This window comes from Eublepharis macularius, chromosome 12 (assembly GCF_028583425.1).
Source record: "Eublepharis macularius isolate TG4126 chromosome 12, MPM_Emac_v1.0, whole genome shotgun sequence".
Lineage (NCBI taxonomy): Eukaryota > Metazoa > Chordata > Lepidosauria > Squamata > Eublepharidae > Eublepharis > Eublepharis macularius.
Window position 1 is genome coordinate 62,815,175 of NC_072801.1, and position 15,509 is coordinate 62,830,683.

The window sequence follows — 15,509 nt, forward strand, 5'->3', positions numbered from 1 at the left end:
GCTATGCATCCTTGCCAGAAATGATTTCAGCCTTCCTCACAACATTAAAATGTTCAGAACCAAGGTAGGCTCTTATCAGATGCACAGATCTGACCACATGGCTGGAAAGGCGAAGCTCACCCGAAGTCCACAGAGGCCCCTCTCACATTTTTGAACCCGTCCTTCCACTAAGGAGTTCAACGCCAGGTGTCAAGTTCTCCCCTCCTTACAACACTCTTGTTAGGCAGACAGACCAGCCCGAGGTCACGTAGTAATCAAGTGACACAGTAAGGATTTGGATCTCAGTCTCCGGGTCTAACCACTGAGCTGAAAGCGGCACAATGTTCCTCTCAATCTCTCCTCCGACTGGAGCTACAAGGTGAAGCACTCTGTATTGAGCATCACGTGGGAAGGGAGTCTTACCACCAATCCAAGGGCAGCTTTCCCCCCATTGCAGTGCTGCAGTGGAACAAGATGCACACTGTGCAATTGTCCTTATTCTGAACAACCCTTCAAAGCTACAGCCCCCTCCCCACCTGGAGCTTGGGCCCAGCAGCCCCAGTTCCCCCAGAAGGCCAGGAGATGGGATAGGGCTTGTAGGGTTGCCAAGGGACTGGAACACAAAAGGGCCCGATCTGCTCTTGTGCCTTCAATGGCTGCTTGACAGAAACAGAAACCTGCAGGTGAAGTTGCTCACCTGCAAGCTACTGGTCACAATATGTATCATTAACCTTCTGGAACTCTCTGCCTGCTGTGGGATGTGGCGAGGGCTGCTGTCCTTTAAAAAGCAACTGAAAAAAATGAAATCCTCCCCTCAGATCACAGTTGACTCATGGCAACCCCTTGTGTGGTTTTCATGGCAAAAGACTAAGAGAGGTGGCTTGCCACTGCCTGCCTCTGCAACCCTGGTCTTCGTTGGAGGTCTCCCATCCAATTACTAACCAAGGCCAACCTTGCTTAGCTTCCCAGATCTGACAAGATCTCCTGGTCTAACCCATTTTGAATTGGTTAGACCAATTCAAAATGTCTCAGTCCATCAATGTGAATGAATGGGTCCTTGTGTTGAGAGACAGTACACAACTAAATGCAATTGCTGAGGGAAAGGGGCAACAACAGCATGTGTAGTAGTTAAGAGTGTCAGACTAGGACCTGAGCAATCCAGGTTCGATCCCCTCTCTGCCATGAAAGCTTGGTTGAGTCAGAGGCACTCAGTCACTATCTTCCAGAGTCATTGCGAGAACGAAGGGGAGAATATTGTATGCCCTTTGGGTTCCCCTCTAGGGGGAAGAATGATGTATAAATGAAATAAAGGAAACTACCAGGGAGAAGCCTTTGGGCTCTGTGCCCCTGCTGTGTGTGTCTTCCACAACACTCCCACAGTGTGGAATAAGAAGATCAGTGCAGAATACTGGCAAATATTCCAGAATCCTGAAGCCTCAGAATTTTTTTGAACCCACTTTCATTGTGTCTGAAGTGCTTTGCTTAAGGAAATGTATCATAATTCTTACAATAAGCCCGTGAAGCCTGCCAGTATCATGGAGGGGGAGGAGATGATGCCAAGAAAGAATGGCTTTCTTAAGGAGTCTTGGGAAGGGCAAGCTTGGAACTCCTTCGGATCACAGCTCCTTCTCTCACCCACTATGCCACAGCAGTTCCTCCTTCTTAAACAAAACTAAGTTGTTAACCCTTATGACTGAAGGCATAGCTAGAAATGATGTAAACAACACTAGGTGGGAGGCGGGGGACCTCTGGGTCGGTCCCCGTTCCTCCTTTGCCAGGCCCAGTTCCTTGTCTTTCACAGATCAATGCCTTCTTTCCTTCTACCTCCAACATTTCAACATTCTGTTCCTAAATCTGTAACCAAATGCAGGAGAGATTCTAAATTCTAAGCATCTACCACAGCACAACTAGAGTGAACATGAAAAGAAAATAAGTGTGTGCCCACTGAATCCAGCAATATCATTTATTCCGATGGCGGTCTGGGTGTTCTCGGCTTGAAGAATCAGACTCCTGCAAAATCAAAATCCCATTCCTGTACATACAAGTTCACTATCAAGAAGATACCCAGATCTGTCTGAAGACACCAATAATCTACTCAATGAAGGCTTTCCTCCTTTACAGAAATTCTCCTTTCTTTCTTACAAGATGATGTAATTGGAACTGAGGGTAAGACCTGGAGCCACTTTGAAACACCAGGATGCAGACAGAAACACACGCAGACACACGCACAACCACAAAACCTTGAAGCTAAAACTAAACAACCCATTGCACTGAAAGGCCCCACACATCTGGAATTAGGGGGCATGGCATCTCCTTGTTCAAAAAGACAAAGCAACATGCTCCTAGTCTCAATTCCCTTCTCCCCTACCCAAAAGGAGACACTGGCTGCAGGAACCAAATGATTTTGATACTTTCAAGGACAGCCATCTGCCCTGGAGCAGCGGACCTAGCTGAAAAGGGGGCTCGGTGTCATCAGAAAGGGAAGAAGGCCACTGTCTGGGGCCGGGTCCATAATCAGCTTCTGGATCTGAAAAAGAGACATGCTGCAAGTTATCAGGTCAGGTTAGGCCCCAAGAGGCCTGGGTTCAAATCCCCATTTGGCCAGGAAGTTCATTGGGTAAGTTTGGGCTAATTGCATTCTTCGCCTGACCTACCTCACAGGGGATAAAAGTGGAGCTGTGAAGAACTGCATGAGCTACCCCGAGCTCCCTGGGCCTCAGTTGTCAACCAGAAGTGGCTCAGATGATGGCATTTATTTACATGATCAGGAAACGGAGGTGGTTCCTGAACTCACAATGGTGGTTGCACCAAGAACACCTAAGTGCCTACAACTCCATTTGTTCCCATTCATTTCTCTTATTCCCATTCATTTCTCTCATTTCTGCCTGCCCCCTCCTCCTCCTCTTGGCCCTGTAGTTATGTGATCCATTTTTATTTGCATAAATCTGCACACAAAGCGAACAATATATGTGAAGAGAGGGTGGGGGAAGCATGTTTTCTTTGTTTTCAAATGATATCCACATATGCCACAGCAGGTAGCACTTCAGAAGAGGTATTCCCTCTTTTGTGGAGATAAGAAAGAATGCCTCTTCTAAGAAGGCCATCTGTTGACCAAGAGTTTGCAACTGCTTACATTAAAAATAAATAAGTTGTCTGTAACTAATCTGTTTCCAGTCTGATTGCACATTTAAAAACCAATCCTGTGTATTAAAGATCCCTTGATTTTACTAGGAGCTAAGCTCTTTCCCAAACCCCCTTCAACTTCTAAATCATTCCCTGAATATGTTAACAAACCTGAGGAGCAGAGATGGATTACTGCAAGTTCAGTTATTGCTCTTCCTGGGTCAGAGCAGACAGGCACTCCCAAGTAGTTATCTACACAGTCTTTCCCTTTTGTGTACACAGGCCAGGATGTTCCTGTCATATCCCATTTATTATCACTTTCAGTCCTTCTGGTGTCGGGCAAGTTTGAGAGAGAACACAGCCCACCACCAGAAAGAATCGCCCTGTTTCACTATATTATTGCTGCATCTAACAGTAAAAGCCGCCGACCCCCATGTTAATCACAAAAAGGTGTGTATCTCTTGAGGAACAGGCCTACCAGGGATAAGATGGGCCTTTTTATATATTTGAGGGATTCCCTGAATGCATAAGGGGGAAATATGATTTTGTAAAATAGGCTGCCCTCCATCCAAATGCTGGCGAGGAAAAAGTATGCCTTGTGGAGGTATGGAATACTAACAGTCAGTTAAAAGGGGGAGGGAAGAGATGGTGAAGTTGTTCTGTTCAAGCCCTGAGATCTTATGGAATCCTGGAGGAGGGGAACCATTTCTAAATCCTTTATCCTTCCCCTGTAACCCCTGGCAGGCTCCTAGCATGTTGCTCTATCTACTACAATATCTAAGAGTAGGTGGATGGCTTGTGCCAGTCACGAAAAGAAAAAAAAACAGGCCATCCACTGACAAGGCAGGTGTGTCGACATACTTGGGGAATTTTTAGGCGTGCACAAGAGCATGATTGTACCCCCCCCCCCCATAATCAGGTAACAATTAAGCCTGGAATATGTATGAAAGTTGAACATCAAGTAAAGGTAGGCGGGAAGGCAATTTGGAAATTGGTGTGCTTAAGATTTAGGGGTGGGGGGAGATTCCCAAAGGGGAGTGCAGACTCAGGTGTGTAAGGGAGACCGGAGAATTACCTCTCGGAAATTGGGGTGCGCGGCATCTCTGACAAGTTGCAGGATAAGCCCTTCGCTGGTAGTAAGGAAAGCACCACTCTGACGTAATCTAGATAAGGCCACAATCCTGTCCACCTGGCTGTGATAAGGAGGGAGAGGAGGAGAAATGCAGTATTGAGGGAGGGAGGAAGCCAGCGTTCATGCAGCGGTTCCCCAATGCTGAACCCTTCCGGCCCCTCAGCCCCCCCAGTCACCTGCGAGAAGAGCAAGCGTCCACCACAATATGAACATCCAGCCCACGTTCCATCACGTCCAGCGCTGTGCTCTGAATGCAAAGAGAAGAGGTGTTGCCCTCAGCCAGGAACGGTGTGGGGCCCTCACTCTTCTCCTGCTGTGATCCATCCACTGGTGGAAGTAGTGGCTGCACACACAACTCAGCTCTCTCTCGCCAGTCACGGGAGACCCAAACGGTCACTCACCCCCTCCTGATTTCTAGGCATTTGGGCAACCCACTCCAGAGGACACATTCCCCAAATCTTAAGGCACAGAGATGAATGCAATTACCTGTCTTCTGCTCTGAGGGGAGAGAAAATCAAAGTGCCTTGTTTTCTGGGTATTCAAGAATGTGAAATTATTCATGAAGCCCATTATACCGATTAAGGACTTATCCTGGCTTGCAGGGGGAAACAGGGTCCCTCAAAGGCCAGTACTATGGGGCCTTTCAGCAGACGGCCCACTGGTCAAAGCCACGGGCCCATCTTCCCTGGCGTCAGGCCTTATACCCCACAAGCCCATACCATGATGCAGGCCTGAGTCTCAATGCCACACAGCAGTACAGATTTGAGGTTGGGAACAGCGGCCATCTCCTTTTCCACCTCTGGGATTATCATGCTGAAACACGTCTTGGGGTACTTCCGAAGTCCTTCAGCACCCAGCTCGGGCACCGTTGGACCCAGGCCTTTGGGGTACTGTTCGGTCACCGCAGTTGGGATTTCAAGAGCTTTGGCAGCCTGCAAGAGGATGAGAAAGGACACTGTCTGAGAGGGAGCAGGATCCCTGGCTTTCAAAGGGTGGGAAGGGGTCTTAGAGGGAAAAAGTGTTATTTTCAGAAATTGAGATTATACTGCCCTCAGGTGCCCAACTATATTATTGCACCTTGCAGTTTTTGAGGACACAGCAGCAGTTATTTAGTATAGACTGCACTATGGCCATCTATCTTCCATTCAGATCCCAGCTCCAAAGAGCTCATGGTAGCGTAAGGCCTCCTTCCCCTTTCATACACACTATCAGAGATATAGGACAGCAGTTATAGCTCATGGTACGCCCATTTTTTTTCCTGCCTCATCTCTTGCCAAAACATTTTGCCAGTTTTTGTAGCAAATGGTAAAAGTGTCGGCTAGGTGTCCAAACTACTTTACAGCAAAGTGACTAATATGAGTATGACAGATGTGTATAGATTTTGATGCAACAACTGCAGGCACCTATTGGACAGCATCAGTGACAAAGAAAACCCAAAGTACATCGGGAACTAGTTTTATTATTGTTATTTTAAAAATTTACATTAATTAAAACCCACTTTTCTCACGAAGACTCAAGGCAGATTACATACTGTAAGTCAATGCAATCAATAGATAAGACATCTAATAAGCTATGAAATATGACTGGGAGAGCAAAAATCTGAAAAAAGCAGAAATCTGAACAAAGCATAAGCGTAAGGCACATTAAGTAAGTAGTAAATTGTATTACTTAGATATACAGTGCACTGAGAACAAGATAATGCCTACAGCAACAGATAACAGATTCCATACACAGTGGTAAAGTCCAAAGACCTGTTTCCTTCTTTGGAACATCTCCCAGCCAGGTTGATGAAGTGGTTAAGAGTGTCAGGACTCTAATCTGGACAACCGGGTTTGGTTCCCCATCCACGTCACAGGGTGATTGTTATGAGGATAACAACAACACACTTTGTAAACCACTCTGAGTGTGGCATTAAGTTGCCCTGAGGGAACTGAATGTTGTTGTTGTTGTTGTTGTTGTGTAATCCACCTTGAGTCTCAGTGAGAAAGGCAGACGATAAATGACATAAATAAAAATAAATAAAATGATAACGACAGCCAGTGTGGTGATAGCCTCTTCTTCCTCCAGTGTTCTGTATCTGCCCCAGACCCATTCCCCAAAGCACAGCCACCCCACACATCACATACCTTCAACATTCGAGCCGCCACAGATACAATCTGAGGGAAGTAGCTGATATTTGGCCGGAATTTCTCCTGCATGTCACACAAGAACAAGATGCTTGTTTTGGGAATTACTTTTCCAAGCCGGCAGGCAGACATTGTTGCAGTGAGGCTGAAATAGACTCTGAAAAGGAAGACGACTTCACTCAGAGCTAGTTACCTTTGAAATAGCTCTCCCCATAGGGCAATCTTAAAAATTATTTTGATTTCGGAAGAGCCAATCGATCAAATCAGGTTTCCCAATATTACATATTTTCCTAACGATGATGCAATTGAAATGGTTGAGTTAATCGTTTATATCTAAATGGAGTCTGCACACCAAGATGGCCAACGTGTTGTAGTGGTTAGAGCAGTGGACTAGGTTCAAATCCCCAGTCGCTGGTGATCTTGAATTAATCCTCAGTCTAATGTCTCTTGTGGGATGGAAGTTTAGAGGAAGGGTGGGATAACAGTATCATCATCTTCTTCTATTCCTTCTCCAGTAACACATTTTTTTTCCTGCCCAGCCCCAATTATCACCCTACATTGAAACACTGTAGCTGCTAACCCATCAGGCCAGGCTACTTAGGTGCCTGTTTCCTTTTTCTGGAGACAATTGAGGGTCTGGAATTTTTCAGAAACAGGTACTACTTAGAAAAGCAAACTGCTCTGCTCAGTTACTAGAATGAAAAGGGAGAATGTCCCTGTTTGCTTATTCCAGTAGGGTAGCTGTGTTAGTCTACTGCAGCAAAATAAAATAAAAGTCCAGTAGCACTTTAAAAACTAACACTTATTCCATCATGAGCTTTCGTGAGTCAGAGCTCACTTCTTCAGATACTTGTTTGTTTATGCAAGATAAATATTTATAGTTTGCGAGCAGTCCTAATTGCAGAGCTAGGAGTGTATGAGACAAGCAGGCGCAGTGGCTGATTCTTCAGCAAGGTATCTTCTAAGGGCTTGGGATGGACCCCAGGGCCTGGGATCACTTGCCAGTCCCAGGCTCTCAGCAGCAAGGCCATAACAATAATATTGTGCCATTCTAACAATCCTTAATATCTCAAAAGCATCTTTTCCCAATGGTTCTATTGAAAAGAAGGTTTTAACCTAATGTTTAATAGAGGTCCATTGATTAAGAGATTATCCGTGTAGGTTTAACATGCAACTCAAGATTTCATTGTGACTAGGTTTTTCACCCCCAAAATAGAAAGAGAAGCCCAAGAAGTTTACATTTTTTTTAAAAAGACTCCAGTTAAAAATATTGATTTTTATCTACTATGTGCTCATGACAGAGAGCACGCGCAATACCTGTTACTTTCCTTTTTGCAGACTAGAGAACCAACCCCAAGAAACTTCTTACAAAGAGCTAGGTGATCTCTGATTCAAGCATAGGACTTTCCTCCTCCCATGTTTATTACATTTTATATTACTGTGAACAAGAGGGTGCAGTTCTTCTGCATGCATATTTTTCCCATGGCTACATCTGTATTTCCATTTGCATATTTTCCCACGAGTGCACGCATACCTAGAGCTATGCATGTGAAAATCTCAGGTATTTAACACACTGCCAGTATGACTGCACAGACCCTTCTACATTTTTCTAATAGATCTGTGGGCAAATGTGAAGACAAATGTATACTCGTAAATGGAAGGCAGATATTTTAGCTGTTCATAGAATACTGAGAGACTGAGCTGCAGTTGCTCTCCCCTGCCCTTCAGAACAAGCTGCCCCATCAAAATTCCCTCTTCTATACAGCAAGTAAAAGTAAGAAAATCCCATCGTATTTTGCACCTTGCTTCCAAAACTGACTCTACAAGAGTTTAGGGACCAAGCTTCACAAAAGTTATTGTGAATGAATCTCCTGAGGTGTTATCTGGTCCTGAAAAACAGCCTGAAGAGGACAAAATTGGGACTGCAGTGCAGGGACTGTTAACTCTCTTCCCTGCAATGTTTCCCAGTGTGAGCCAGAAGAGCTATGGGCTGAAACCAGAGACAATATGTCAAGGAAGAACGTGCAAAGATTATTCCTGTAGCCAAAAGAAAGGAGAAACCCAAATGGATGACTGAGGAAACTCTTAAAATTGCTAAAGATAGACGAGAAGCAAAAGGTGACAGAAATAGGGTTACAATTATAAATACAGCTTTTCAGCGACTTGCACAGAGACAAAAAATGTATTATAATTACCTTGCAAAGAAATAGAAAACAACAATAAAAAAATAAAGAATGAGAGCTCTGTTCCAAAAGATCCAAGAAATCAAAGGGAAGTTCAAGCATGGCTTGGGATGCTGAAAAATCAACACAGAAATACAGTATCTGATCAGGACAAAATAAAAGAAAGATGGAAACAATACACTGAAGAACTATACAGAAGAGATGGAAGGATGACAGATACCTTTGATGAAAAATCTTTTGATAAAGAACAAGAAATCTTAGAAAGTGAAATAAAAGCTACACTCAAATCAATTGGGAGAAACAAACCACCTGGAGTAGATGGAATACCAACAGAGTTATTTCAAGCCACAGAAACGGAGTCCATCAAAATCTTAACAAGAATCTGTCCAAAAAATTGGAAAACTAAACAACAGCCCACAGACTGGAAATGCTCAGTCTATATTCCAATTCCAAAAAAAGGGATGCCAAAGAGTGTAGCAACTATCAGATTATCGCATTAATTTCCCATGCAAGCAAATTGATGCTCAAAATTCTACAGCAAAGTCTCTTACCATATATGGAATGAGAAATGCCAGATGTTAGAGTTGGATTCAGAAAAGGAAGAGGTACCAGAGATCACACTGCAAATTTACGATGGCTAATGGAAGATACCAGGGAATTTCTGTAGAAAATCAGCTTGTGTTTAATAGATTACTGCAAAGCTTTTGACTGAGTGGATCATGAAAAGCTATGGAGAGTCTTAAAAGAAATGGGGGTGCCACAACATCTGATTGTTTTGATGTGCAACCTGTACTCTGGGAAAGAGGCTACTGTCAAGACAGAATATGGGGAAACAGAATGATTTCCAATTGGCAATGATATCCGAGAAGGATGCATATTATCTCCCTACCTGTTCAACCTCTATACAGAGTACATCATAAGGAAAGCTGGATAAAATCTAGAAGAAGGTAGAGCGCACATTAACAATTTGAGATATGCAGGTGACATTAAGTTACTGGCAGAAAATAGTGAAGACTTGAAACAACTACTGATGAAGGTTAAAGGACAAAGTGCCAAAGCAGGATTACAGCTGAACTTCAAGAAGACAGAAGTAATGACTACTAAGGAAATACACAATTTTAAAGCTGACAATGAGGAAACTGAAATTGTTCAAGATTTTCTATTCCTTGGCTCAATCATCAACCGAAAGGGAGACTACAATGAAGAAATCAGAAGAAGATTGAGATTTGGAAGAACAGCTGTGAGGGAGCTAGAAAAGATCCTTAAAGATAAAGATCTCTCTATGGGGACCAAGATAATCCAAACTATGGTATTCCCCATTACTATGTATGGATATGAAAGTTGGACAGTGAAGAAGGCTGACAGGAAGAAAATTGATCAATGTGAAATGTGGTGCTGGAGGAGAGTTTTGCAGATAACATGGAGGGCCAAAAAGACAAATAAGAGGGTACTAGATCAAATCAAGCCTGAATTCTCCCTAGAAGCTAAAATGACAAAAGTAAGGCTACCGTACTTTGGTCAAATCATGAGAAGACAAGATTCTCTGGAAAAATCAATAATGCTAGGAAAAGTGGTAGGCTGTAAAAAAAGAGGAAGACTCAAAATAAGATGGCTTGACTCAATAAAAAGAGCCATGTCCTCTAGGTTGCAGGATCTGAGTATGTCTGTTAATGATAGGATGTTTTGGAGGTCTTTCATTCATAGGATTGCCATAGGTCGGAGGCGACTTGACTGCACATGAAGACAACATAGGGCCATTCTAAGTGCTGCTATTTCCCCCTAGAGGAGTCACTCTGACTAGTGAAATCAATGTGTGTCCTCCGCCTCCCTGCCCAGCACTACTGGCCCAATCCAGATATTCCCCCCTTTTAGGGCCCAGTTTATAAGGCTCAAATCACAGATCTCGAACGTCATGCGTAGTCCATTCCTTAGCATAAAATTTATGTTCAGTTATTTAAAAAGAAACATTAGATAGCATTCTACATAAGAAGGTAGACCTGCTAGGTCAAACTAGGGATCCACCTAGTCCAGCCTCATGTTTCACGCAGTGACCAAACGGTTGCCCTGGAAGGCCAATAAATAGGGCATAGAGGCCAAGTCCTCTGAATACAGAGGTATCTACTGACGGACCTGTCCTCCACGAATCTGTCTAACCCCACTTTTAAGCCATTTATGCTCATGGCCATCACTGGCAGTGAATCCCAGAGTTTGATGGTATGCTTTACCTCAAAGAAATATTTCCTTTTGTCTGCCCTGTACCTATTGCTCATCAACGTAACTGGGTCCCCGAGTTCTGGCATTATCAGAGAAGGAGGGGAAAGATCCTTCTATCCACTTTCTGCATCATTTTTCTATCACATTCCCTGCACTGCCACCCCACCCCGTATTAGCCCTCTTTTTTAAAATACTAAGCAGTCTCAGGGTCCTACAATCCTTGCTCACCTTGGTTGCCCCCTTCTGTGCTTTTACCTTTTTCCTTTTGAGATATGGTAGCTAAAACGATACACAGTATTCCGAATGTGGCTGCACCATGGCTCTGTACAAGGCATCACAATATTTGCCATTTTATTTTCAGTCTCTTTCCTAATAATCCCCAGCACAGAGCTTGCCATTTCATCATTGCTGCACACCAAGGGGCCTTTTTTGTTGAGCTTGCCAATACAACTCCAAGATCTCTTTCCATCTCAGTTTCAAGCAGTTCAAAACCCATCTGCCTATATTTAAAGATTGGAGTTTTGGTCCCAAGGTGCATTGCCTCACACATGGAACTTTGCTTGCCACATTGTGGTTGTTATAAAGCATTTTATATTTTCAAAGGCCTTGATTCCCCCCCTCTCCTTTTATCTTTAAAAAGCCCTGGTGGAAGGTCCTTCTCCATGTTGAGAGAATTGTTGGTTACACGATCCCTATGCAGCCAGAATTAATACTGTTGGGGCTTTGGGAGAATGATAGCATCCCAAAACTTAGAAAAGACTTAACCATGTACCTCTTGGCGGCTGCCAAATTAGTCATAGCCTCTGCGTGGAGAAGGGCTTCCCTGCCCCCAGTATCTATGTGGTTCAATAAATTGTGGGAAATTTTCCTAATGGAAAAGCTGACTGACCCCCTTCGCTCTCTAGATAACCCAAACTTTCAATCTACTTTTGCCACCTTATGGCTTCCCTATCTTACCTATGTGCTACGGTCAGACCAAACCCATATCTCAGATAGTATGCTAATTAGTCTTGTCCACTTTATGAGCTGAATCCATATTCTACAGGTGGTTAACTAACATTCTTCAATTAACCTGGAATTTTACGGCTCTCTGGAGTTTAACTTTGCACCAGCAGTGTTGTTTTTCTCATGCTATAGTTGTATCTGTAAACCTGCTATTGTTGTTGTTGATGTTGTTGTTTTTTCTCTTAAAAAATGGAAATTGAAAAATAAAGTTTGTAAAAAAAAAAAAGCCCTGGTGATATAGTTTAAGACAAGAGAAAGCAGATCTTTGAAGGCCACCCAAATAACTTCATAAATAGCCATGTCCAAAGTCCAGATGCTACAATCTATGAGCAGCTGGAAGGAAAGTGGTGCCCTCTGCTGGTAGATAACTCAACTAGCAACATATTGCTTTGGTCCTTTCAATTATTGAACCTTTGAGGATGAAGTGTGATTGCCTGAAAAGATACAGTTTATCACCTGCATGCTAAATTCTTTCTCTAGTGAACCAGATGGGTTTGACAGTTTGGGTCCACGGAACGGTAATGGCCAGGATTGGCCCAAGGGGTTTATTTTTGCAGCCTTGGCAAACAATGACTTTGCCTCGCAGCCCTCCAACAGAAATAAAAATAGAAGTTATATTTAGATGAGATAATATTAGGGTTTAAAAAAAATAGATAAAATAAATTTATTTCCTTCTAATTTGGTGCCCTATAAAGCCTGCTGCCCTAGGCGGCCATCTAGTTTGCCTGTAGGTCAGGCCTTTGTAATTGCTTCATTCAGTGAGCAGAAGGGCGAGAGGTCGCAGGAGAGCAGCTTGAAGGTGCAGCAGCCTGCAACGGTCAAGGGTTGCCTAATGTTGCCAGTCTCCAGGTGGAGGCTGGAGATCTACTGGAATTACAACTGCTCTCCAGCCGAAAGAAATCACTTCCCCTAGATAAAATGGCTGCTTTGGAGGGTGAGCTCTATGACATTATACCCCACTGAGGTTCCCCCTCCACCAACCCATACATCTCAGGCTCTACTCCCAAATCTCCAGGAATTTCCCAACCTGGAGCTGACAACCATAGCTAGAGCAAGAGATCGGTCTACCATAACTTCTTATAAGAGGGAATGGGAAGAGAAAATAAACGGGGAGGGGCATTTTAACAGTAAAAAAAGAGCAAGAACACGCCATGATCTTTTGGCGATTACTAGTTTCTCTTTTTGCTTGTTGTTTCTAAATAGAAAACAAAATCGCCATTATTTTCTATCCCCCAAAAAAGAGAGAGGAGAGGCGCAGGTAAACCACCCTGAACCCTTTGAAGAAAGCATAAGTTAGGCGAGGGAGAAACAGACTTCCATTTCCTTCGATGGGAGAGAGCGACGGGGTTGCAAATCAGACCTGCAAGGTAGAAGCGGAGAGGCAAACGAAATCTGCCCTCTTCGCCCCTCCGCGGGGCAAGTCCTTATCCTTCTTCCTGGCGACACTCCCCCTGCAAACTTCCCTCTACTAAAAGTCAACAGGCGCCCACGAAGTGTATAAGGAAAGAGATAACGTTGTCCAACAAGTGTCCCCAAAAGGGGTCGGGAAGATTTTTAGACACTGTATTTTGTGTGCGCGATGCAGACCGCCGGATCCTACGTATGCGGCCGAGAAAGCATTAAACAGGAGCGCTAGGGTTACCAACTTTGGGTCGCGAAATTCCTAGAGATTTAGCGGTGGAGCCTGGGGAAGATGAGTTTGGAGATGGAGCTCAAAGGGGACGAGGTGACATAGAGTCCATCTTTTGAAGCTTCCATATTCTCCAGGAGACCTGAACTCTGCAGCCTGGAGATCAGTCGCAGCTCCGGGAGATCTCCAGGCTCACCTGGAGGTTGACAACCCTAACTGTCCACTAGCACTTTAAAAACTGAGTAAAGCGAGGCTCGAAGAAAATGCGGGATTGCTAACTACAAAGGGGGATGAAGCTCAGGAGAGGACAGCTGGCCTACCTGGCCGCTCGCACAAAAGGCCACTCCGAGGGGCCGGGGATACCCCCGCCTCCAGTACCGTTCTCGCGACTACGGAGCGCAGACCGCCCGGGAGTCTTGGCTTGCCTCCTCCCACCCTTTCCCGCAGGAACTCGCGTCTCCTCCCCAATCCCCGCCGATTGAGTCGCTGACTCGCTAGTCGACCAGGGGCTGGAGCTTAACGTCACATGGCCACGCCTATAGATCTTCAGTCGCCCAATAGCAAAAACGAGGGGTTGACGTAATGGAGCTCGCCCCTCGCTTTCAGCCAATGGTGTCCCTTCTTGTCGCGTTCCATGAGGAGCCGAAAGGCCGGAAAGTTCCAAACCGCCATATGGAGAAACGAGCCCCGTTTTGTTTGGCTGCGGTAGAGCGGATACTGGCACGGTTACCAACTCCGGGTCGTAAAATTCCTGGAGATTTGGGACCGGAGCTTGGGGAGGGCAAAGTTCGAGGAGGCGGCTCAGTAGAGGAGTCTGAAGACTCTCGAAAGCTCACACTCCGAACTCTTGTTCGTCTGTAAGGTGCCACTGGATCCAAGTCCTGCTGTTCTACTGCAGACCAACATGGCTACCTACCTGAAACTATTTTCTCCAGGGCAACAGTATTATCAATACTGCCTTCATACCTGTGCAGAAATATCTGTTCATTGGACCTTGTCACTTAATGCATAGAACTACTATTAATATTATATACCGCCCTTCAGGACAACCCCACGCCCGCTCAGAGCGGTTTACAAAGTATGCTATTATTACCCCCACAATCACCCTGAGAGGTCGGTGGTGCTGAGTGAATCCGGGTGCTGAGTGAAGCTGATTGACCCAACATCGCCCAGGTGGCTTCAAGCAGAGGAGTGGGGAATCCAAACATTCTCCAGATTACAGTCCCGCTGCTCTAACCACTACACAAAACTGGCTCTCAAATAATGAACACTTGTTCTTGGAACCTCCCACACAGATGCAGGGTGGCATATTTAAGTGTTCTCCCAAATTCTTTAATAAAACCCTTCTCATACTTAGAAATCACAGCAAGGAGGTGATTAACTATCTTCATCCTGGAGTACCTAACTTTCAACAGGCAAGGTGTTTTTAAGCATTCCATTGTGCTATTCTCCATCTGTACCAAGAGCAGAACTGCTTCTCTGAAGACGCTGATCAGCTCTCTGGCTTGCACACAGCAGTTCAGTGACTTTCAGAACAATTTCTTGGGGGGACGCTTTAGGCTGGACAGAGTTCTTCCGGAGACACCAAATACCCCAGAATTGTAATACAGCTGCAGCAGTTTTGGAAAAGAGTGCGGCATATTGCTGTTGTTTGCCAGGTAGCAGAAATCGCCACAGAGAATACCATGGCCTGATAAGCATCCAGTTCTCTTAACTCAGCACTAAACCACAGACCCAATAGAAGACCAGGCCCTGAACACTCACTGGAGGTCCCCTCCCATATCAATCCACTGGCTGTCAATACTGGGTTTTTTTCTGGGTTAGGAAAACACAGGTGCCTATGCATATGCTTATTTTTTAAAAAAATTATACTTGATGGGGAATTTAACACAGCAAGTTCTTTAGATTCTTTTGTAACCTCTAAATAATAGTTGGATTAGTCCCGTAGGGAGAATGTCAGGCTGGTAGCCTGGCAACTTGATAAAGGTGTTTTTTGGCTCTTCTCATCTTTATAAGGGCCACGTCTTCCAAGCTGCAGATTTGCATTCTGGTTACTGCATTGTCCAGTTTGTTAGAACTAAACCTTTTGGAAAGAGAGGTGGATGAGAAGAATCCCC

At 44.6% G+C, this 15,509-nt stretch overlaps 1 protein-coding gene across 1 annotated transcript; it reads right to left on the minus strand.

Annotated features, from left to right (window-relative positions):
* Positions 1 to 1,928: 1,928 nt before the first annotated feature.
* Positions 1,929 to 13,860, minus strand: ISOC2 (isochorismatase domain containing 2). Its single transcript, XM_054993440.1, has 6 exons — positions 13,713 to 13,860; positions 6,361 to 6,517; positions 4,954 to 5,166; positions 4,411 to 4,481; positions 4,178 to 4,295; positions 1,929 to 2,506 (listed from the first exon to the last, which is right to left on the minus strand). The coding sequence occupies exons 2-6, from the start codon at positions 6,490 to 6,492 to the stop codon at positions 2,426 to 2,428; spliced, it is 615 nt and encodes a 204-aa protein (XP_054849415.1). The 5' UTR covers positions 6,493 to 6,517; positions 13,713 to 13,860; the 3' UTR covers positions 1,929 to 2,425.
* Between the last annotated feature and the right edge of the window lie 1,649 nt (positions 13,861 to 15,509).

Excerpts from the sequence above, each read along its gene's own strand:
- ISOC2 (XM_054993440.1), bottom strand. The coding sequence starts at position 6,492 with ATGTCTGCCTGCCGGCTTGGAAAAGTAATTCCCAAAACAAGCATCTTG. Across the intron at positions 4,482-4,953 it reads AGACTCAGGCCTGCATCATG|AGCACAGCGCTGGACGTGAT; the intron begins GTATGGGCTTGT and ends CTTTGCATTCAG. Across the intron at positions 4,296-4,410 it reads GACGCTTGCTCTTCTCGCAG|CCAGGTGGACAGGATTGTGG; the intron begins GTGACTGGGGGG and ends TCCTTATCACAG.